At 35.0% G+C, this 25,112-nt stretch overlaps 1 protein-coding gene across 1 annotated transcript; it reads left to right on the plus strand.

The window, feature by feature from the left end:
• Positions 1–22,796: 22,796 nt before the first annotated feature.
• Positions 22,797–25,107, plus strand: LOC134260730 (uncharacterized). Its single transcript, XM_062743278.1, has 3 exons — positions 22,797–23,067; positions 24,255–24,322; positions 24,932–25,107. Exons 1-3 carry the CDS (start codon positions 22,811–22,813, stop codon positions 25,105–25,107), a joined length of 501 nt encoding a protein of 166 aa, XP_062599262.1. The 5' UTR covers positions 22,797–22,810.
• The last annotated feature ends 5 nt before the right edge of the window (positions 25,108–25,112 follow it).

Here is a 25,112-nt window from a genome sequence, read left to right on the forward strand (position 1 = left end):
AACATAATAAGAAACAGAGTAAAAACAATATGTTCCCCAACTTCGTTTGGGGAACATAATAAGAAACAGAGTAAAAACAATATGTTCCCCAACTTCGTTTGGGGAACATAATAAGAAACAGAGTAAAAACAATATGTTCCCCAACTTCGTTTGGGGAACATAATTATGATCCTTGACAAAGTCTCTTTTTGTGGCAAGATTGCAATAAGACTTCAACAGTAGGAGTAGGTTTGAATAAATTTTTATAGAATATTAGTTGCTAATATCATTCATCAAAAAAAAAAAAAATGAAGACATATTATGTATCAAAAGATCAGTGTAGTCTACTTGCACCACTACGCCACGGACCCGCTCTACACACAGCGTTGTATTTGAAATACGAGTATATACAAAGATGAAGTCACATACATGTATATATCCACGTTCGATATTTTCAAAATGTAACACAATGCATGGTGTCTAATTTAACCTTTATTAAACAGTTCTAATAGATGTAATAAGATATAGAGTCCGCCGAGAACCTGTTTTATAATTAATAACTCTCCTCATGTCCTTGTGCTAAAAATAGCGACATGTAATACAATAAATACTTATAAAACAAACGGGGCGGGACACTTTGAGAGGGGTGAGAGAGGTCTTAGGGACTTTTGGTATAAAATTCCATTGCAAAAGCTCAAAATCTTCTTGAAATATCGACCTATTTGACCTTTTGACCTCAAAATCAATAGGGGTCTTCCTTAGGCCACAGGAAGTTGTTATGTAAAATTTCATTGCAAAAGCTCAAAGGGTTCTCGAGATATCGTGTGGAAACGAAAGTGTTATAACAGACAGAAATTGCGAATTTATGACCTTGATCTTTGACCCTTTGACCTCAAAATCAATAGGGGTCTTCTTTAGTCCATAGGGAGTTGCTATGCAAAATTTCATTGCAAAAGCTCCAAGGGTTCTCGAGATATCGTGTGGAAACGAAAGCGTTACAGACAGACAGAAAGAAGGACGGACGGACGGACAAACCCAAATTAATATCCCCCCCTTTTCAAGCGGGGGACAAAAATCTTTGAAAATCTTCTTCTTAATAACCACTGCGCCAGAAGAGCTGAAACTTATGTGGAAGCATCCTGGGGTAGTGTAGATTCTATATTGTTCAAATCATGACCTACAGGGATTGGGCGGGGCCACAATGAGGAATCCAAGTTTTACATAGAAATATATAATTATGAAAAAACTTTTAAAATCTTCTTTTCAAGAACCGCTGGGCCAGAAAAAGTGAAACTTATGTGGAATCATCCTGGGGTAGTGTAGATTCTAATTTGTTCAAATCATGACCCCCGGAGGTTGGGCGGGGCCACAATGGGGAATCCAAGTTATACTTAGAAATATATAGATAAAATCTTTGAAATCTTCTTCTTAATAACCACTGGGACAGAAAAGCTAAAACTTATGTGAATGCATCCTTGGGTAGTGTAGATTCTAAATTATTCAAATCATGAACCCCGGGGGTAGGGCGGGGCCACAATGGGGAATCCAATATTTACATAGAAATATATATGAAAAAACTTTTAAAATCTTCTTCTAAAGAACCGCTGGGCCAGAAAAAGTGAAACTTATGTTGGAAGCATCCTGGGGTAGTGTAGATTCTAAATTTTACAAATCATGACCTCCGGGGGTTGGGCGGGGCCACAATGGGGAATCCAAGTTTTACATAGAAATATATAGGAAAAATCTTTGAAAATCTTCTTCTCAATAACCACTGGGCCAGAAAAGCTGAAACTTATATGAAAGCATCCTTGGGTAGTGTATATTTTAAATTGTTCAAATCATGACCCCCGGGGTAGGGCGGGGCCACAATGGGGAATCAAAGTTTTACATAGAAATATTTAGAATTCTTTGAAAATTTTATTCTCAAGAACAAGTGGGCCAGAAAAGCTGAAGCTTATGTGGAAGCATCCATGGGTAGTGTAGATTCTAAAATTGTTCAAATCATGACCCGGGGGGGGGGGGGCAATAGGGAATCAAAGTTTTACATAGAAATATATATTGGACAAACTTTGAAAAGCTGAAACCTATGTGGAAGCATCCTGGGGTAGTGTAGATTTCAAATTGTCTAAATTATGATCAGTGGGGTAGGCTACGGTCACAATATGTATTACAAGGGGGAAATATAGTACAGAACAGAATGGTCAAAGCTTCTCAGGTGAGCGATGTGGCCCATGGGCCTCTTGTTTAAAATTCTTTTTGAATGATTAAAACAAACATGTAAATAGAAAATGTAAATATCTTTCCGTTTAGATCTGTAATACCATTGAAATTTTCTCTCACCCATGTAAATGAAGGACCCATACTGCCATGGGTGAGCATGAATATCTCCATTGTTACGTCATAATACCTTACTGACGTCAAAACTGTTGTGCAAAATTGGTTTGGTTTAAAATGACAGTTGAATGGCATATATTTTGTGTAACTTGTGTAACTCATCAGAAAAATAATGTAAATCTAAGAAATGAATTCAGTTTTTGAAGATTCATGAGGTGTATGAACTACAAAGCTTCACGCCAGCATTTTTATCATGAAGCGCTAACTTGCTTCATGAAATATGCCGGTGTGAAGCGTCGTAGTTCAAAACCCAATGAATTTTCAAAAATTAAATTCATTTCTTAAATATATGTAGATTTTTTCAATTTTTGGAGTTTTTTTTTAATATTTAAAACTTAATCTCTGTTGAGATTCTGCTGGGCTAGATATATTTGGACTGACGGCGTCAGTCCAAATATCTAGCCCAGCAGAATCTCAACAGAGATTATTTAAAACTATGTTGTAAAAAACTTTTCGTAAACAATGTATTGTATGATGTTTATATAAACAAATGAAAAAAAGATATATAAAAAAATAGTTATTGTGAACTTCAGATACAGAACATTTGCACCTTCTACAAACTTTTTTTAATCAAACATACCCAAATTTCTCTTAAGATCCCCCTCTTCACAAGTGCAAAGTGTTTTTCGCGAAGAAATTGAGAAAAAATATACTGAGTAAAGTTGAGCTTATCTATTTAATTGTCAGTATATGGTACGTGAAATCAAACACGAAACAGCATCAGAGAACTTAAATCGCTCTTACCATAGTTTACTTCCATGGAGAAAATACATTCAACATTTATGATTGGTAGTTTGATCTATGGGCAGATCACTCTAACTGTAGAAAAATACAAAGCAGAATAATTGAGTTGGTGTCAGCAAAAAGAATATTTAATAATGATTTTGTTTTTGCTTTTCAGTCATATATTGAAAAAAAACTCAATAATCCTTACCCCTGGGGGCATCTTAAATGGCTTTTTTTCCAATTAGACCAGATGCTAATGATATAAATGATAGTTAATAACCCACGCAACCATATATATGTGAGAAAAATCGCAGACTATATATATACTAGAGATAATTCTTAGTAAAGAAAGCATCCAGAAAAAAAATCTTGTGTTACCAATTGACAGATGGTAAATGTACATAATTTGATATGTTTGGTATAACCAAATGGCTCCTTTTCGTACTACTTTTGATTTTGAATAAAAGAGGGATCGCAAAACACTCTCCAGATAATGTTAAGATTAAGGAGGACTTTGATCTTAATGTTACGCACATAATTATTCAGAGCATCCTTCTTTGTGGACCAGACATCGTTTGTGATAAGTCGATCCTCTCTTCTCTTGGAATACGAATAGACTCAGATGTTGTTCCTCCGTACAGGTGCCCGTATTGTACTTGTCAAGAATATGCCTGTTATTCCGAAAGGTCTGACTATCCCTGCTGTCCCGATTTATTTTTTCAAAAGGGTCTAGTAGAATGCACCGATACTTACGTTGTTCCGTTCAGATTTTCCTACCCAGATCTCATGGTATCCCGCTGTCCGGTTGGTACAGAGGCCATTTTATCCAGTAATTGCACAAAGGAACATGAAGACAAAGACCAACTAACGCAACCGCCGGTTGCTTCATCAACAAACTGGATATCCTACAAAAACAAATATTGCGCTTTGTGTCATAACGAGACGAATTACCTGGAATGGGTATTAGCTTTTCAGTGCTTAGTTCCAACGGATATCAACCATCGTTCCTCTACCGATGACCTTCTTGCTTTCGCCAGATCAGAATCCTGTGGCATTCATTTTGAGCATCCAGACATGGGACCAAGTATAAAGCGCTGTTCTACTCGTTACAATAAAAGAATAAGTGCATGCAATGTATCTGGCACCTGGTTGCATTATGACGACCAAATACAAGCTGCATGTCAAAGTGGGTATGAAGGACGTTATGGTGTGTTTAAAAATATTTTCTGCCAAATTTGCAACCCCCCTAAATTTGAAGAAAAAGTCTTGATTACATCCTGTGAACACTCAAGCATGTTTGAGGATGCTTGCTTAAATTTGCCTTCGTTACAGGCTTCATTCCCCTATAAAAATCATTTTTGCTTTGTTTGCAACCACGGCGATAACAACGAAGAATACTACAATGATGTTAGGTTCCTAGAGGTCAATGAGACGTACTGGGGAAAGGAATTTAAATTTGACATTGATATTGAATATATTGCTGAACATATTAAATTGTTCTTGCAGGAAAATGTGGAGAAAATAGAGTCAAATATACATAACATCGTTAATACAGAGGCCACACAACCAAAAAAGGATCCAATGCAAAGTAATTTTCCAACAGCGGTTGAAATGTTCGACCTGCCAACAGGTAATACCATCTGTTCAACGAGAACGAATAATGGAATCTCTCCGGATACTCCGCCCGAAAATCTTCCATTTTTTCGTTATTCCGTCAACTTAACAAATCTAGTTTATGCCGGTTTCTCTTTATCCGGAAAAGGTACCTGTACATCCGGGTTATTACCCAACTATACACTGTCCCTACAAAGAAACTGTTCTTGTTCTGTGGGCTGCACTTCAACATGCTGTGACGATTTTTCGGTAAGGCAAAAATGGACTTGCATCAGTGATGTGTACACGGGAAGCAAAAGCAATGATACGGTTAAGAACTTTCGTGTGATTAATGGATGTCTAAGCAAAAATTATATAGGAAAACTCTGCACACAGAGCAATGCTTCCCATTTTTACTATTCTATTCCAGTAAAAAAAGCATATAGGACAACCGCCTTTGCAAACTTATTCTGTAATCTGTGTGAAGAAATCAAAGGTGAAGAAGACTATGATAAACTCTATGACAGTGTATGGCATTTGAGGACTTGGGATTTAAAGGTCACGTGCAGATCATACGTTAATTATCTCCATTTTCAGTCATTTCAACAAGTGATAGACAGTTTCATGCAAAATTCATGTGATATAGGGTTTCATGTTCCATATGATACCTTGAGATGCAGTGACGTTTGCGATGTAGAGATATCACTTTGTAATGTGTCAGGGACATGGAAATCGTACAACAAAGATGTACAAATAGCGTGTGAACAAGCAGACGCCTTGACTTTTCCGCCTGTAAGCTCGGGTTCGGCAGTCTATAAAAATAAATTCTGTTTAATATGTAACCCAACTGAAGTGAATTCATCTGAAATAATTCAGACTTGTAAAGAAGATAAAGATCCAAACTTAGTCAAAGCTTGTCGACAATTTCAAAACATTCATGTTTGCTCCCAGTACAAAAACATTTTCTGTGAAATGTGCAATGATGTGAACGCTTCTTCCTGTGAAGGCTTTGTTTATTGGAACTATACATATGATGAAGATTCTTGGGTTCCTGTATTTTATGATTTTAGCTTCCGGTCGCCATTTTCTTTGGCTGCATATGATAAAAACGATGATCAGACATTACTGAAGAACCCTTTGAGCTGTTTACCAAACCAAATCTACGATGAACGTCTTGTAAGTTGTATTTTCCCTCTCACATCTTAGAAAAGAGTTGAATCCACACTTTGCAAAAATTTGTCCCCTTAACGCCATCTTCCGGGAAAACCCCTTATAATCCTTACAGTTGACTTAATAGTTTTCTGGTTTGTAACTGTCGTTTGACTGAAAAAATTGTTGCATAGTGTATGCTGATTGCCCTAAGGTGGGGCTACCCAACCATTGAAAGAAAACAATTTTAGTCACTAGGTTAATCGGAGCCCAACCACATGTTTGGTAGTATTAAGAGGAGAAACGTTTCTTTTGGTTGATCCCAAAAAGGGACACAACTTTTGTAAAGTGTGGATTGGACTATAAGACCTAACATATATAAAATATCTAGTTGACCTTCAACTACTCATCAACTAGCAGCGAACTAGTCGTCAACTTAATACTTAAAAGCATTTTACCACTGTAATCAGATTGTTTTTCTGAAAAGTTATCAACTGTCTTGAATAAAAATGTCAGTAGACCGTCAATAGTCTGTTTTTTGCCAAGTTTACCAGTAGTTGAATTTTTAAACTTTAAAAAATTAAGGCGATTAAAGTGTTGACCATTGCTGAACACTCTGACTATAGTTGATCAATTGGTGTTTGAGAGTCTCTCTGACTCTTATTATGTTAGGTTTAAAATGACATAATTTAAAAGGGGGGTTACAAATCCACTTATCATTACAATCTAGATTGAAATCAAGTAATGTGTGTCAATGGTGTTTTGTTAAAAGAGGGGGATTTTGAATTGAAACAATTATTTTCATCACTGAGCCCGAAAAACGAAATAAATATTGTTTTTTGAAGGATGATAATTGTTCTTTGAAGATGGATAAAACATCGTTCTTATCGACCTTAGAAACAGTAATAATTGGTTAAGTACATGATTAAATGATGCGACTCATTACTTGTTTTCACTTTGAAAAATCCTAGCTAGTAACAAAAAGAGATGTAGAGTAATTGTTGCCATGTAAATAATCCTTACCAGTTTTATCAATTTGAAATGTTTTAAATCTATTTAAGATGTGTGGACAAACATATGTAAAGGCAGACTCTTTTAGAGGAAATAAAGATTAGCTAAAAAAAGAAGAAATTCAAAAAAGAAGAAATTGTAGGGAAGGGGGAGTCTACACTCTTACTGAGCACCCAAACCAATATATATACTGTAAATGTATTATATTTAGCGTGTACGATATTTGGCAGAAATTGGTTTTTGAACAAGTAAGCGTAGATTTGATTTAGCGCATTTCTCAATGTTCTTATGCCTATGTGTAAGACATTTAGCACTGTACTTGAATTAGCGAAAGTTTCTCTCCGCCAAAAGCGCTTAATAGAATACACAGCCAAATGTAATACGTTTACAGTATATATCCTAATGTTTTATGTTCACATGGGTTAAACTCGGTTGCAGAAGAAATATTTTTTCTAAACATTTTATCAATCTGAAAACATTTTTATATCAATAAAGAAAAAATAAATTCTCATATTCATCTGTAAATTCACGTGTAGGTAAATATATTATAGTGCATTTTTCTAAATTTTCAAATCTCAGCCATCAGAAGGATAGAAATGATTCAATATTATAATAACAATATTAAGTCTCTTTGTCAAAATAATTTATTTCAACAGCTGAACATGTGATGCATACATGTAAAACACGTCACTATCCAATTAAACAGAATACATACATGAACAGTACACGTAAACTGCAAATATCATTCATATAAAATGTTTTACATCCTTATAATGAAATTATACGGCAACTGAGTTTAATATATATAACACTTTTTTAACAATGTAACCATTTTTACAATGCAATTTATGCAAGTATGTCATTTCTTTTCTTCAATTTATTTTGCAGAAATCATGCAAGGACATTATTTGTTATCCTGGCAAGACCCTTTGGAATGGTACTTGTGTTTCGGTTCTGGCAGAATCAAACAACCTGAGATATACGTTGGCTACTAAGGTCAAATTTGTCCTTCGTACTGGCAATACTGGAACAATAAAGGGAACATTACTTAAGTTCAAAACATTTCTATGGGAGAAAATACGTGAACTTATACATCAACAGATGCATCAACTGCCTCAGTTTATTGAGACATATGCCATCGAAAATTTCATTCTAATGGTCCCCATTGGCTGCCGTACTTTGAACATAGGACAGGGAGAATTTTACTTGTATGTTAAATTTTTAATAAAGGAACAAATTAACAGAGATAAATTGGAGGAAATACTGATTCTTTTCATGCAATCGACTGCTAATTGGACCCTATCGAACGAAACCATAGCAGAAGTTGAAATGAATGTTAGTGAAAAAGCATTTATGTTGCCCTACTTCTCGATGCGATTTAACAGAATACGACAATGTTTCATCTTTCAAGACAGGCTTGATTGCCAGCCTAGCGCATACAGAAATAATTTAATAAGTCCTTTGCTGACTTGCCCACAAATTCAAATCAAAAACAATGATTTTGGAGCAAAACTAGTCGACATTCAAACTGATTATGCCTTTTCCGGTTTGTCTATTTATCAGTATAGGGCGGCGAACATTGGATTCCGGATTTGTGTCAGAGACTTGTCTAAAATTAAATTGACGGGCTTGAAAGAGAGCAGGTTTTTGTCTACATTAACTTTGATTTGTATATGCGTCTCTCTGGTAGCCCTTTTGCTAACGTTCTTTACGTACTGTCTGTTCCCTAGTATCCGAACCCTTCCCGGAATTAATAATATGATTTTGGTTCTGTTTTTATTTTTGGCACAAATGTGTTTGATTTTTCGTCCTTTGTCCTACACATCTGGTTTGGAAGTTGTATCAGCTTTGTCACATTTTTCATGGCTGTTGGTATTTTTCTGGCTTCAAATCTGCTCCTTTCATATGTTTCGTGTCTTCACTGCCAAGCAAAGATGGGATAATTCTCCAACATCTATCAAGAAAACTGTTACAAAGTATTTCTTGTATGCTTTTGGTAGCGCAACGATTATTGTTACTTCAAACATTGTTATCTCCCTTATATTATCTAATGGTCAAAACACAGGTTATGACAAGGCGTTAACGTTGATGACACATAGAATGGCCTTCATAATCACTCTACTCGTTCCCTTAATTTTCGTCTGCTTAACGAACATATTTTTCTATATTTTGACGGCGTACAAGATCTGTTCTTCGCCTGATATTGAAAGCACAACCGGAAATAGGATACAATTTTCTGTTTATATCAAGCTGTTTACATTGACGGGTCTTTCCTGGATGCTTCAGATTATTGACGCTTTCATAGATGTTTCGGTATTTTCGTATATTGTTGCAATTTTGAACGGTTTACAAGGATTGTTAATCTTTCTAAGTTGTGTTTGTAATGGCAGGGTTTGGAATTTGTACAAAATAGCGTTGGTTCAAAATAGATATTTCCCCCCATGTCAATCCACAACGCGTTCTCAATCCCATTCAACTTCAAAGTGAACATACCTCTATACACGTGTTTAAATCGAGAATCAGCTAAACTATAAGTACTCCATTTACAAGACAAAAGATAGAGTCAAGTAAAATGACTTCAAGAATTATGATTTTTAGAAAACAATCATCTAATCCTTGATTTTGAATCGAAAGTCAAATTTTTGCAGTCGCAAAAGATAAAACCAATCATAAGTTTTGTCTTCAAGAATTTGTTTTAGACAATTACCGTATTTAATCCTGGATTTAGATTTAAAAAATCATTTTACTTTTTTTGTGAAATAAAAAATATGTTAAAAATTTTATTGTATGGTTATTGTTTGTTTAAATATTCCCACCTATAATAAAGCTGATTAAAAGTAATGAAGCATAATTTACAATATTTATGCATATTTATGAAATATTGCTTACAATATATAAAGTTCTATAGATGAAGAAAAAAACAGTATCAGTATAATTGATTTAAAATTTTAATTCCGATTATTATGTGCTTACCAATAGTAGTCCTAACTCACGTGGCATAAGCGTATTTTAACTGATTTACATGTACAACAGTAACCAAGTTTACAAAATTGTCTTGAGAAATATACCCATCCCATCCCCCTTTCGTCGCCTGTCATAGATAATGTGTAAAACAATTTTAGTCTATCTATATTTGTAATTTGTTTATCATTTAATTGTTGTTATTTTTGTTATTCAAGCTTGCGTGATAAATAGCCAATCGATTGATCACGTCATGAAATCGAACAGTTATTCTTTAAGTACTTAGCATGTAGCATTTTATTCTTTTGACAAATTTGTTGTTTATTTGCTTTTAATTTGTCAAAGTGTTTGCTTAACTTATAAATGTTTTTTTATCAGGGAAGATACCATTGCCAAATTTGTTATTCTTTGTACTAATTAAATATCCCTATGATCTCACCATAACCGTATCTCTAATCTATACTTATCGACTTTTAATGTATGATAGTTCTCACTCAATAAACATTGTCTTTGTTATATTTCAACTACAGAGGTAGACTAGCCACATCAATTGGGCCATATAGAATATTTCGTGTATGAAACATATTGAGATAACGAATAGTATTCTAGATCAAAAGTCCATATAACTATACAAAATAGGAGCAGAGCAATCACGGACCTCCAAAACATCAGAGGTCGGATCAGGTGCCATTGAGGAGTAAGCATCTACATGTATTTCATAAAAAGACACTAGTCAGCCATTTGATTCTGAGAGAAGTCCGGGGGTTGATAATAGGACAGACTTTTACAAAAAAAATTTTAAAATGTCGATGACAGGATATTTATTTACATACATTGAACCATTCACCCTTAATAAAAAATAGTTTTTTTATGATAAGGATTTTCCAACATTGCGTGGAATTTTTTTCTCGCAGAAAATATTTTAGAGTTTAACCTGGATAAAATTCATTGATTGATTGATTGTAACTGTTTTACGTCCCATTCGAGACTTTTAGAGACGTCACTATATACATGAACTGGTGAAGGGCTTCAAATTTTGACCTTTACTCGGCACCCAGGATCATTGAGCAGTGAGGGGTCTTTATCATGCCAACGCCTGACGTGACACGGAATCTTGGTTTTCAAGGTCTAATCCGAAAGACCCACAACTTTCACCTCAGGACAGCACATATCTCAGAGTAAGAAAATTTGTCCTTCAGACTTGTACGTAGTGAAACCAAACATCTCCATCTGATAAATTGTCCTGCATTGCAATTGTTTTTAACTCCATTGCATTTAGAATTTAAATGTAGAAACTCGAGTAACTTCTACTGATGATGTCACCAACGTCAATTTTATTTTTCGGTTTTTATAACTTATTTTTCAAAGTTATATTTGCATTTGAAAATGCCACATAAAGTTATTGCGATACATATTGTTTGTGTTTTAAGTAACTTTCACAAATGAAGGTTTTAGAGATAGAGAGAAAGATATGAAGACAAGGGCACCGCTAAGCGGAGCATCCCCTCGCGGCAGGAACATCACTAGTAAAGGCAATATCTCATGAGAGATAAATTCTCTAGAGGGACGTTAAACATGTTAAAGATTGATAGTACAACGTATCTTCTTTATTGTCCCTCTCATGAATATTTTGCTCATATGAAGGCTTGCCCGTGAAGAGCTGCACATTTTCTTCCTATAATAGGCACTGACGGCCATTGAGCAGTGAGGGATCTTTTTGTACCAGGAACTATTCGGACATTGGCCCTTGGTTTACACGGTCTCATTCGAAGTACAAGTCTCCACGTCCCAGAGTTGGATTCACACACGCAACATTAGGATCAACTCCCTAACTTAAGACAAAATAATTAGTGGAGTCTTCTTGTTGATCCATATTTTTTTTTACAAAATGCAAAGCGTCTTGATCGGGTGGGGGTGGGGGGCATTGATACCTAATTTTGGGTAGTAAAGTTTAACATAAGGTTTAAATTGTTTTTCAGTTCTATTTATTCTTTAACAATATTATAGGGGGTGGGGTGTCTAATTTTTACCAAAATCAAATTGCATACCATGTAAGTTGGTTGGGGTGGGGTGTCTATTTTTAACAAAAATCAAATTGCATAGCATTTAAGTTGGGTGGGGTGGGAACATAATATACATACGTAATTGGGCAGTTTCCTTTATACCTAGTAGAAACATATCACGTATGCTACATGTACAAGTTTAAGTAATTTTAATTATTTACCTACCTAATTGGTATATTTCACAGTTCCAGGCAATATGTATTTTTTTCATAAGAAAAATAACAATGTACATCGAGAATTTTTTTGAACTTGTGGCATAGGCATCGGAACCGGGGGTGGGGGGGGGAGGCTTAGTCTCCCACTTTTTTGCAAATTGCATTGAAAATTGGGGTTTACCTTTTTTGTTTGGTTAAGCCCCCCCCCCCCCCTTACACACTTTCAATTTAACGTGCACCCCAAAATTCCGAGACACCTGTTGGAATTTGGTAATGTAACCACGACGTTCATCAAATTCTTTTAATCTGGTTCCCACAGACTCGACACGGCTTTTAAACTGGTTCCCTAGCGGAAATGATTATTGTCAACTTGAACATAAAATGTCAGGGTTTCGAGACTGTGAAAATGCGATATCTGAAGAAATATTTCATCACTGAACTTGAAAATTAATAGGCTTCTTCCTTGTATACTGCCACACAAGTATGTAAACACTGAAAGTGGTTAATGAAAAGGTTCTCTGTCAATCTTGCCCACAAATGATTATTGTCAACTCGTACATAAAATGTCAGGGTTTCGAGGCAGTAAAAACGCGATATCTGAAGAAATATTTCATCAATGGACTTGAAAATTAATAGGCTTCATCCTTTTATACTGCCACACAAGTATATAAACGTTGAGAAAGGTTAATGCAAAGGTTCTCTATCAATCTTGCACACAATGTAACGAACACACACACTGACACACACACACACATACATACGCACATTCGCGATGCTATATCCCGTCCGCAACTAGTTGCGCGAGGGGATAATAATGAACAGTATTCAATCTTAAATCCATAAACAATACAAAATAGGAACAGGGCAAACACGGACCTCCATAACATCCGAGGTGGGATCAGGTGCCATGGAGGAGAGAACATCCCCTGCTGACCGTCACACCCACCGTGTGCTCCTTATCATGATCGGGAAATAATGGGAAAATCCGTCGTCAATTCAGTGTATAAATAATGGACTAACAACGAGTATGAAAAACGTCAGACAGCATTTGACTCAATGATAAACTGTATTTGCTGACAAAGTCATTGTACCGACCATAGAACTTACGAAATGATGACTTTAAACGAGACTGTTGATATTCTTGTTTCATCAAATTGCTTGTCAATAATAACCTCAACCCTAACTGAATATTCAATTTGGATTTACAAAACACGAATGGACAGATTATAGAATTACACATTTTGTAGAGATATCAGTATTTCAGCAGTTGTAATCGTAATTGATTATTCTTAAGTGGAGTGCAAACAAATCATGACTCACACATTATCAAAAAAGAAATCATCTATTAAATTATATCCTATTTGAGACTGAAATCGAAAAAAAAACAAAGACTATTAACACAAAAAATATACAGTTCATGATCTTGATCGAAAAAAGGCTAATTTTCATCACTCATCTCCTGAATCTTTATCTACTTTTATTATGAGCCCTCTTTACAAAAAAAAAATATTAACTTCAGTTTCATAGAATTTATAATATCTTGTCTAGCGATTTAGTAATTTGATTATTTGTTTCTCAATGTGACTCCTTTTCTTTTCTTTTTTCCCCGAATTTTGACGCAAGATTTTTATAAATATAAAGTGTTTACTTTCGTTTTTCACTGGAATGAGAAATGAGAGAAATCGTTTTGAGTCACGGTGCATATCAATATTTTTTTCCTTGCATCTGAGAAGAACTTATGTTAAGAAAAATAAAACGAGGAAAGGTTCGTTTCTTTAAATTTTAAACAAAAATATATATAAAATTTACGATTTTCTTTCACAAAATGAACGCAGCTGAAGAGATATTTTAAGATATTTGAAAACATGACCATGAGTTTGAGCTGGGACACGTGATCACTCTAAGGCACTGGTATGGAGAAAACACTCTTTATGAAGCTTACGCCGTTCTTGTGGATGATTCCATTGCTAGTTATGCACCCCTGCTAATGTTATTGTTATTTAAATTCAAGACACGTGGTTTAGGTTGATCTATTCAAAGGTTATTTGGTGGAACCGGTTTTATAAATAAAATTGGTAGTAAACAGGATATTGCTATAGCCTGTTTCTTTTGAAAACATGTCCTGTAATAAATGTTTCCAGCCTTTCATGATTTTCAACAGAAAGGGGGTGACTAAAGGAGGGGGTGTTAAAATAACAATATATCTTATACTTTTCGGCGAAAATAAGAGCTCACTAGTGACCGATTCGCTGGTAAAAAAAAACGTGTTTTATAATCGACACTGACAAACCTTGGTTTGCCTTATATGGCTATTGTTATAAATGCGCACAGCGGATCTTACCAATCGTTGGAATGAACAGCAACGTTTATGCCAAATACATGTTACATTTTACTTCGAACACGTGGTTCAGGTCAATCTATGATCATGTCAATGGAATACAAAATAATTTAAATAATGTTCCTAAGAACAAAGTACAAAGGTAAGAAACTATTAAAAATGTTACGGGCGTTTTTAATTTATTGTTTAAAACACCAGCGCTTGAAGGGTAAGGAAAACGAGCAGCATCTCATGCATTTAAATGGACAAAACTTTGTTTACGATCGTGATCACGTGTTTGGCTAGGGAATCCACCTGGCAATTGTATTCAGCGATAGTACAACAAAGGAATTAATACAGACGCAGATCGCTTTTGCAGTATGACTTTCAGAGATCTAGACTTCCACCGTTTATTGAACAAATGAATTGTTTGTCGTTATGAGCATGAACATAATATTTTTAAAATGCTTTTTTATTTACAATAAAATTTTCCTTTTTTTCAAGCGTAAAATCCCTGTAGTATTCGTAGTAACCCATAATGTAATACTCATTCAGCTGATTGGTCAGTTAAAATAATGGTGGTGCCTCATTTGCTAATCTGACGCCAAAAAATATGGTCCCGGTTCCCATGCAAAAATATTTGTCCAACAAGATGTGTTTGTGAAACACTATGCGCCCGGCGGCAACAAAGTTCAAAAAAATCTATTTTTAGCATATTGGTCACAGTAAAGGTCACAAGGTCATTGACCATGGTGTCATTTGAAAGAACTTAATCGGTGGAGTATGCATCCCAAATATGAAGTCCCTATCTCCTATGGTTCAAGAGTTATGGCAAAAAGTGTAAAAAGCTATTTTTAGCATATAGGTCACAGTCAAGGTCACAAGATCATTGACCTTGTCGTCGTTTGAAAGGACTTTATTAGTGGAGTACGCATACCAAATATGAAGTTCCTATCTCCTATGGTTAAAAAGATTTGAAAAACAGTGGAAAAAGCTATTTTTAGCATATAGGTCACAGTCAAGGTACAAGATCATTGACCTTGTCGTCGTTTGAAAGGACTTTATTAGTGGAGTACGCATACCAAATATGAAGTTCCTATCTCCTATGGTTAAAAAGTTTTGAAAAACAGTGGAAAAAGCTATTTTTAGCATATAGGTCACAGTCAAGGTACAAGATCATTGACCTTGTCGTCGTTTGAAAGGACTTTATTAGTGGAGTACGCATACTAAATATGAAGTCCCTATCTCCTATGGTTAAAAAGTTATGACAAACAGTGGAAAAAGCTATTTTTAGCATATAGGTCACAGTCAAGGTCACAAGGTCATTGACCTTGATGTCATTTGAAAGGACTTTATTAGTGGAGTATGCATACCAAATATGAAGTCCCTATCTCTTATTGTTCAAAAGTTATGGCAAAGGTTAAAGTTGACAACAGACAGAAAGACAAACAGATAAACAGACAAACAGACAGGACAAAAACAATATACGCCCGGGATCTATCGATCCGGGCGCATAAAAATAAATTTTAATTCATGAGTGCAGAAAATTGTATTATAGAGAATACTTATTTAAGTTTGAATGCCGGATAAGGGCTTCAAATTTAGACCTATACTCGGCACTCAAGGCCATTGAGCAGTGAGGGTTCTTTATCGTTCACTCACCGTGCAGGTGGGAAAGTAGAACGTTTCAGGGACAGATATCTTGTATCAAATAACAAGAGGCCCACGGGCCTTATAGGTCGCCTGAGTATTGAACGCAACTTTGATGTAAAATAAAAGCCAATGATTCTAAATGTTCAAAGAAAAGATAGAATCATTGGCTTTTATTTTCCATCATCACGTTCACATGGTTCACAGGAAGTCCACGTGCTAGTAGCATGCTTGTACTGCCAATCAAAAGCAAAATTATTCGACACAGTGGAGGTGTGGAAATTGCGTTTCGCTGAACATGCCGAAGGCAAAAAGTCACTAAGTATTTCCAAGGAGTTTTAATATTTTGCCCTATCATTTCTAGATAAGATTTTTGCATTTCAGCAGAAAAAATAAATAAAGAACGGGAATATATTCTTGGTAGGATTCAGTTTTAAATTGAATTTGAAACATATTCCCTGCCAATTTAAAATACTGCTGTCGGCACAAGTGTATTCTAAATACTATTGTTTAATGACCGTTTAATCTTGATTTTAAGACTTATATTCTTGTGTAACAATACACATTAAATATTAATCAAAATATACTGAAAATACTAAGAATTTTATTTTGGGAGAAAAGGCACCGGGGGGGGGGGGGGGGGGGGTGTTATTTATAAGGAATGGGAAACATATATTTATACATATGTTTAGGTACGGTGAAGGAAGGAATTTTCCTTCTCTAATAATAGACTAATTGTAGCAGTTGGTCATTTTTAAAATTTAAAATCACGCCATCAATTTAATTAGCTCTTAAGACATTTAATTAACTGAATATTAGCAGTACTGTTCATAATTCTCAGACCTTCGTGTTGTTTAAAATTCGGGTTACTGTAGAAATAATTTTTGTCTATTCTTTTCTGCAAAAAACTTGGATTAATTATTATACATCCATTAATGATTTATCGTCTTTAAAATTACACAAATTGATGCCGTGCGTGAAGCATTTGTACATTGCCCTTTTTAAAAATTAATGTTTTACCATCGTTCTACATACATGTAGGTACTTAATGTATTATTTTAGAGGGAAATCTCATGAAATAAGAAGCAGCTGAGTTATAATAAAAGAAATATAGATATCATAGATAATTTTTGCAATGAAATAATTACCGGTATTCTTCAAACGCGATATCAAAGTTATTTAATTAAAAAAACGTGTACATCCTTACCACCAAAAAGATAAGTCCTTTCCTTTCGGAGTTCCGAATGACAATGAAGACTGAACGATAAGTGAACGGTGAACGCAAAGTAAACGGAACGAAGCGCGAACGGTGAACGTTTTGTGAACGGTGAACGCGAGCGCACGGTGAACGCAATACTGTAAACGAAGAGGAAACGGTGAACGCAAGCTGAACGAACGGTGAGCTAACGGAAAAATGGGAAAGTAGAATGTTTCAAGGACTGTATGAACATATTTACGCCTTATACTAATTACCGTGTTGTCGTTGTTACTAAAAATATCAATTTATTTGAAATACGTTAAAAATGCTACTTCTCCTATAGTTTCGGTCTGCTTTCAATATACAATTATGGACTTTTTACAAAAACAGTCCATAATAGCTTCATAAACCCGAAAAATCTAAGTTTTCAATTAGATAGAGATGAAAATAGTTATAAAACCCATCTACTTTGCACTGATTCCATATTTTCTAATTAGGTCAACAGACAACTTTGACGTCATCATTAGAATTTATTGTTTACCGATCCCGCATATATTTAGCATATCTAAATTTCATAAAAATTCTTACTCCCTTACCAAGTTTTCTCGCAGCTGACGTGTGCACGAAGGGCGTTAGTCTGAATTTTTTTGCAAACCAAAAGGGCAGTATAAATAGACGGAATATTTGATTATCTCACTTTCGGGGCCAGGAGGGCTATATACAGCACTTAAAAGGAACATTTTATTTTGAATCCAGTGGGAGAATATGTTAGGACACATGGTTAGTAATATTTTGGGGAAATATATCGAGAAACAGGGCACTTTCTTGTGCATAATACATACATATATACAGTTTTTTCAATGGGTGGCACTGTAGCTCTACGGTCTGAAATTATATTTTTTTTTTCGGAGAGCTACAGTTTTGCAGCTAATTTTTACCGAAAGACGTTCATTAGAAAGAAAAATGTGCATATTACTAAGTGACCACTGCACCTGCTTTTGGTTTTAATAATTGTTCCTTTCAGATTTTTTTTACGTTCATTTCACAGAAGACATGGGAATACTTTTAACAGCAAATGTACAGCAAAAAGACAAAAATAGAAATAGATTTTAAAATTAAAAAATTCAGAAAATAAAAACATTAATAAAATTTATAAAATATTTGTTTTCCTTTCTTCCAATATCTACCTATTTCCTATCTTCTTATCTGCGATTTAGATGGTTTAGGGTCTACTAAGCGACATGGAATCAAATTAGTATTGATCCTCAGTACATATCACTTTTCTAAAGTGCGATGAATATCTGATTATACGAGGTATATCTGTTTTTGTCGATGTCATTAGCAAGGTGATTACATTCTAATCACATACAAGTCCATCACTTGCAAAACAACATAATTAAGATCTTCCGCTCAGGCAGAAGACCTTCTACTGATTCTGATCGTTAAGATTATTCCCTATTATTTATTTTTTTTTCTTAGACGCCAACTTTGAGACCTCGTAACTCGGACGTTTGGACGTTACAAATCTCAATTAAAATGTTATCATACATTTCAAAAATTCCCTTCCGCTTTCGAGTTATTTCCCTTTAAATGAAAATTTGGTACTGTTCGGTTCAAGACAAAGGCTGAGAAACGACAAAAGCTGGAGCAGAAATACTACTGCATTTAAATACTAGAAGAATTGAAGTTGTGCACATCGGTTTTTCCCTTTCGATTTCTGCGCTCAAAACGGTGCTAGATAGGGGTCATAAATGAGAATGCCTAAAAGCGCGAAAAATTACATATATTTCCTTATGATTCTTTTAAACGAAAAATAATTTGTTAAGACATGTTTCATAAATATTGTGCATAATTTTAAGATCTGTCATTTGACATCATTAGCGAGAGGCCCAGGGGCCTTGAATCGCTCTTCTGATAAATTGTACAATCTATCACTTCTATTAGAAGCCTCCAACTCTATAGTATTATAAGACCGAAAATGCATCAACTTATAAAGTTTGATATTTAGCCAGTTAAGACATTTTATAATTATAAAATACCATAAGTAGGTCACAGTGACCTACCTTTTGATTGAAATTTTCTGAGATACATTAATTGCAGAGACAGATGATTCCAATTAAATAAGTACCTGAGATATTCAAAAGTAGGTCACCATAACCTACTTTTTGGTCAACATTCTTTGAAAACCCAAGAAGCATCTTCTGACAAAGTCTGACGATTCTGAGCCAATTAGTACCAGAGATGATTAAATATACCCATCAAATGTCAAAAGTAGCTAACGGTGGCCTACTATTGACATTTTATGGCTATTTTTGGTCGACGTTATCCAAAAACCCAAGATGCCTAAACTGACAAATTTGACGATTCTAAACCAATAAGCAACTTCTTGTTGGACATTCAATGAAACCCTAAGATGCCTCAACTGACAAAGTTTAATGATTCCGAGCCAATAGGTACCAGATATATTGACCAGATATATTGATATATAATTAAATATAGCCATAAAATGTCAAACGTAGGTCACAGTGACCTACTTTTTGGTCGACGTTCTCCGAAAATCCAATTCAAGGTGCCTAAACTGACAAAGTTTGATGATTCTAAGCCTAAATGTACCTGAGATATTCAAAAGTAGGTCACCGTGACCTACTTTTTGGTCGACATTCTCCAAAAACCCAAGATACCTCAACTGACAAAATTTGATGATTCTTAGCCAATAAATGCCTGAGATACTTAAATATAGCCATAAAATGTCAAAAGTAGGTCACTGTGACCTACTTTTTGGCTGACAATCTCTGAAAACCCAAGCTGCATTTTAGGTCAATAAGTACCAGAGATACTTAAATAAAGCCACAGAATGTCAAAAGTAGCATTCCTATGTCAATACGATATATCCCTGTGAGCTTGAGATAAAATATACCGCGAATCTGACCCATCTGTTTCATACTTGGATATTTTACTTGATAAAGACGTTAATGGTAATCTAACAACTAATCTCTATGATGAACGTGATGACTTGAACTTTTCTATTGTCAACTTTCCTTACTTATGCAGCACTCCTTCATCACCTGCATACGGAGTTTATATATCTCAGTTGATTCGATACACAAGTGTTTTATGGACTTAGATATTGAATACTGTTTGTTATCTCCATATCCTTAAATCAATGTAAATTGGAAGGCAAGCCAAATTGATAATTGTTATTTCTTATCAATATAAAACTTATTTATGAATGGTTACTTCGTGAAACATAGTGTCAGAAGTATTGAATCTTTATGGTTAGTCAAACGTCTATATCGCTAAACATTTGTTACAATTGCTCAAATATTGAAAAATCTGTTTAGTTTCTTTTTGGGCCGCATTTCCTCTGTCGTGAAAACCATTGCCTGAAGAGAATGGGCATGTACTAGCGACTTCTGCTGCAATACAAAATTTACTTGTTTTCCTATGAATATACCATTTCCTTAACCAATATCTTTGATTCATATATAAAGACTAAAAAAATACATGTATTGAAAAATTGATAATGCACTTGACACTTACTATGTTGGTCAAACAAACGTCATTTATTTAACTGTAGAAATCAGAAACAGTCTGAACATATCGATGCATATGTCGCAGTTTAGCGTACACTACTGAAAACATGCATGTTAAATGGGGATATTGAGGATGAGATGGTAAGGGATAGTATTGTTATCAGAGTTCGAGACAACCATACCCGTAAATCTTTTTTACAGGAGAAAAATTTAGACCTTTATTTTTGCATAGATATATACCGGTCGAATGAGAAATCTGAATCTCAACTCGAATCCATTGCAGATTTTGACCATGTCAAGGTCAAGCAGAGAGTGAAACAAGACTAGAGCAAAGCTCGTTGCAAAACAACGAGTAGGTCTTCCGTCCTGTTTGACTGGAAGTAGATTTCATTTTTCACAAAAATGAGAAATAACGCCCAAAAATGCTTTGGATTCTCTAAAGCTATGTTAATTAATGCAAAAATCATGCCATTTTTTGCTACCTTCCGGTTTGACCGGAAGTGACGACGACGAACGGAAATTAATTTTTAAGCTCCCAGAGACATATGTTACCCAAAAACTTGTCAAAAACGGCAAAAATACACGTTTCCCGACTACTTCCGGTTTGGCAGGAAGTGACAACGCTGGACGTATTTTGACGACTTCATTAGATTAAGCTTGACATTTTCAACAACTTTGCTTCTTTGATGTATAACAAATTCTCAATACTTTTTGAGATATCTGGAAAAAAATTTGGGCCCCTCTAGATCCCTTAATTTAGGGGTCAGCCCTTTTTCCGACATATCATTTGAAAGATCTTCTAATTCTGCACAAATTATGTTCTATATATTTTAACAAAATATTTTTAGTTCATGAGATAAAATAGCAAAATAGGTGAGCAGTTTTGGGCTCTTTTAAGCGTTCTAATTTTTGACCCCTATATAGCGCCATTTTGAATAGAGAAATCGAAAAACAAAAACCGATGTGCACAACTTCAGTCCTTCTATTATCTAAAATCAGTAGAATTTCTGCTCCAGCTTAAGCCGTCTCTGAGCCTTTGTCTGGAAACGAAAGCCTATAAATTTTCGTTTAAAGGGAAATAACTCAAAACCGGAAGTGACTTTTTGAAATTTTAGTCAGCATTCTGATAGAGTTTATAAACGTCTGTAACCTTTGAAAATTTGAGCAAAATCCGTTGAGAAATGAGTGAGATATGAGGCCTCAAAGTTGCGGTCTAGGAAGCAGAGGAAAAAAAAGAATAATAATCTTTACCAACAGAATCAGTAGAAGGTCTTCCGTTGGAAACGGAAGACCTTAATAATCGTGGTATAAATTAGAAACGTAGAGACAACCACACACAATTAATAAAAATGATTCAGTCTTGTCGTTTCTGTGGGAGAGCTTACAGTTACTAAGGTTTTATGACTGGGGTATGGAGTAGCATCATATCAATGTCTGTGGCGGGTCTGACAGGATATCATTGTGAATTTTTCAACTATTCCCCCATCTGCCATTTAAGACTGAGGGTATTGGTTTGTAAAAAAGGAAATTTTACATTGTAATACAAAAATTTATGGTGTCAACTTTCTTTGTTTATTTTGAATGTTCATTTGATTATACAGATAAAACATCAGATGCTAAGCAGTCAGGTCAAATTATATCGTGAGTGTAAGCGATTGCAACAGTTAACACAAAGTTAACGTTGGTTTCTTTTCTAACCATTGGCTTGAGATTTGGTATCAATGTTCATAACAAAATTTATTGATGGTAGTTTACTGTATACAGGGAATTTTTCGCCCCTTTTGCCCTCTCCTTGATTGGGCGAATTTAAAACGGGGCGAATTCAAATAACACAGCATAATTTCTTACACAGAACTATGACTGGGCGAATTTAAACTAGGGGAAAACTGTTCACAAGTTCAAAAGGGCGAAAATAACCCTGTTTACAGTATCTTGCAGATTGGTCAGAGTGTAGCAACATGCTAAAAGTTTTTGATAAAGGTCTTCATCAGAAGTCAATTAAACCAAATGACATTTCTAAATCCTGTTATTTTAGCAGACCATCATACATACAAAGATTCAAATCACATTTATATATATAAATGGTTAATGGTGGTTGCACTGTGTGTTCATTTTTAGGTTTATACGCAGTACTAGATATTAATAGATTCAGCTACTGCTCTGCATATCTCCTAGTGGAATTTTCCATGCGCATTGGTTATTTTATTTGTAAACATTGGCTGCATTCATTATCTAAAAGAAACACGGAAAATATCCCAAAAGCTTATTTTATATGGAATTATCCCCTAAAGGATTATTATTTTATTGAGGATTGTGTCTTACAGAACGTTTTTAACAGGTGATTTGTTCGATTCGGAGCCTATTAATGTCTTAGAACCTAACCCGCTTTTTCCTCCAATCAGCAGCTGCTAAATTTTCTATTAAGTTGATCACTTAATTGTTAAGATTTTATGTCTATGCAGTAACTCCGCGCGCTGACTTATTAGCCAATGAAAATAGGTTCTAAGTAAGTTAGATCATATTAAGTAAAATTTTAGTGGTTAATAAGAAGGGCTCGATCGCCTTGCTCCCTCCGCCCCTTCTTAACCACTAAAATTTTATTTAATATGATCTAACTATTACATAAGGCGAATAGCGTTACTTCGTCTTCCAGTTTGCACATCGCTGTAACCTGATATCCACAGCGCATCGTTAAGTACAATCTCCAAGATGCATATTCTTTATGTTGGTGACTCACGTGTACGCAGATTTGGAAACTTTGTGAATGGTAAACCTCCCGCTGAAACGTTTAATATAAGAAACTTGGGATTGTTTGAATTCTATGATATTAGTGGCGGATCAATCGGCAATCGCACACACACCCGCGCCATACTGCTGCGGTTAGAGATAAGCGACCACAGCATGTCATTGTGAATTTAGGAGGCAACGATCTAGATTCCTCTGAGGACATTGACTGTATCGTAATGAGATTGGTTTCATTTGTGTCACTACTTAAGAGACAATTCAACCTCAAAAGCGTGGTGATTATGAGTTTTATTCCCCGGAATCGAACAAGAAATATCAGCCCTTCGGAATACACTCGTTGAGTGGATCAGGCTAATCGCTTGTTGAAGACTTGCGTAACACAAGATGACATGCACTTTTGGAAACTGAAAGGTTTAACCTGTAGCAGGAATAACGTTTTATGTGAGGGAGTCCATTTAAATAATCTTGGACAGTACACAAACTCTTAGGACAAATTAGGATAATTCTCCTTCTGTTATCCAGGGATCACTAATTACCCTTGAAGACAGAGGCTTCTCGGGTACACAGGCGCAAAATACAAATTATGTGTTCTGGTTAACATTTTAAGGTTCTTTAACTTTTTATTTTCATGATCATCATGCATACAAAATTTAATTAATAATAAGTAGTTTAAAAATTTTATGGTTTATATTACATGATAATTTCATGAATCGTTCATATTTTTGCACCTTTTGTTAAGCATATTCAGCAATGTTTACAATTCAATTATTTTCGTTACAGCAGAAGTTTGTGTCCTAGGGTGAATCTTCATCCGTGGGTTCCAATATTGTTTTTATTTGACCTGGAAGGTAAAGAGTTTTTTGGCTACCTATTTCTGTATGACGAAAAACCTAATGATTTAGCCTTAGTCATTTCTTTGGTCTAAATCATTCATGTTCTAACTGCTTAATTATTTGGCAGTAACAACTTTTATTTATGCTTCAAATAGAGGCACCACAAATGGTGGCCAATGCCAATATATGAACTATAATTAGTTCACCACACTGCTTCGGCAGATTGTGGTTTTATATGATTGAACCATTCTGCTTCGGCAATATGGTTTTTTATATGTATATGATCATGATTTGTTACCACACTGCTTCGGCGAATAGTGGTTATATATGATTCAACCACACAGCTTCGGTATATAGTGGTGACATATATATTATTTTATGATTTGATATCACACTGCTCTAGCAGTTCGTGATTTTATATGATTCATCCACACGGCTTCGGCCAATTGTGGCAAAATATGTACACACATATATTTATATAATATAATACTTTATTTATCAATAGTAAACAAAAGATATGATTTTTAACCATATATGCAGTTAATTTTCAATAAACGCTGATTGGTGGCACTCGTTACAATTGTTTCTAATTACCACCTTATTTATGACTATAAATTTTCTTAGGATGGCATCAAGACCAAAACGAAGAAGGACCTCTTCCAAACGTCAGGATCCACCTACAACAACGACAACGTCAGAGACGAGAAGCGAAGACGTTAGTACCATTTTTCAGAAATGCATGTCGAAGATCATGCCGACGATCGAGGAGACGTTTAAAACGTGTATGGAAGATTATTTGAAGTCC

Source organism: Saccostrea cucullata, unplaced genomic scaffold (assembly GCF_032062105.1).
Source record: "Saccostrea cucullata isolate Sc308-1 unplaced genomic scaffold, CSIRO_AGI_Scuc_v1 ctg3907, whole genome shotgun sequence".
Classification (NCBI taxonomy): Eukaryota; Metazoa; Mollusca; class Bivalvia; order Ostreida; family Ostreidae; genus Saccostrea; species Saccostrea cuccullata.

Bases quoted from the DNA above. Each gene is read 5' to 3' on its own strand.
- LOC134260730 (XM_062743278.1), top strand. From the start codon at position 22,811: ATGGTTAATGGTGGTTGCACTGTGTGTTCATTTTTAGGTTTATACGCA. The intron at 23,068-24,254 runs GTGATTTGTTCG...TTTTCGTTACAG, and splicing joins TTACAGAACGTTTTTAACAG to CAGAAGTTTGTGTCCTAGGG. The intron at 24,323-24,931 runs GTAAAGAGTTTT...AAATTTTCTTAG, and splicing joins GTTTTTATTTGACCTGGAAG to GATGGCATCAAGACCAAAAC.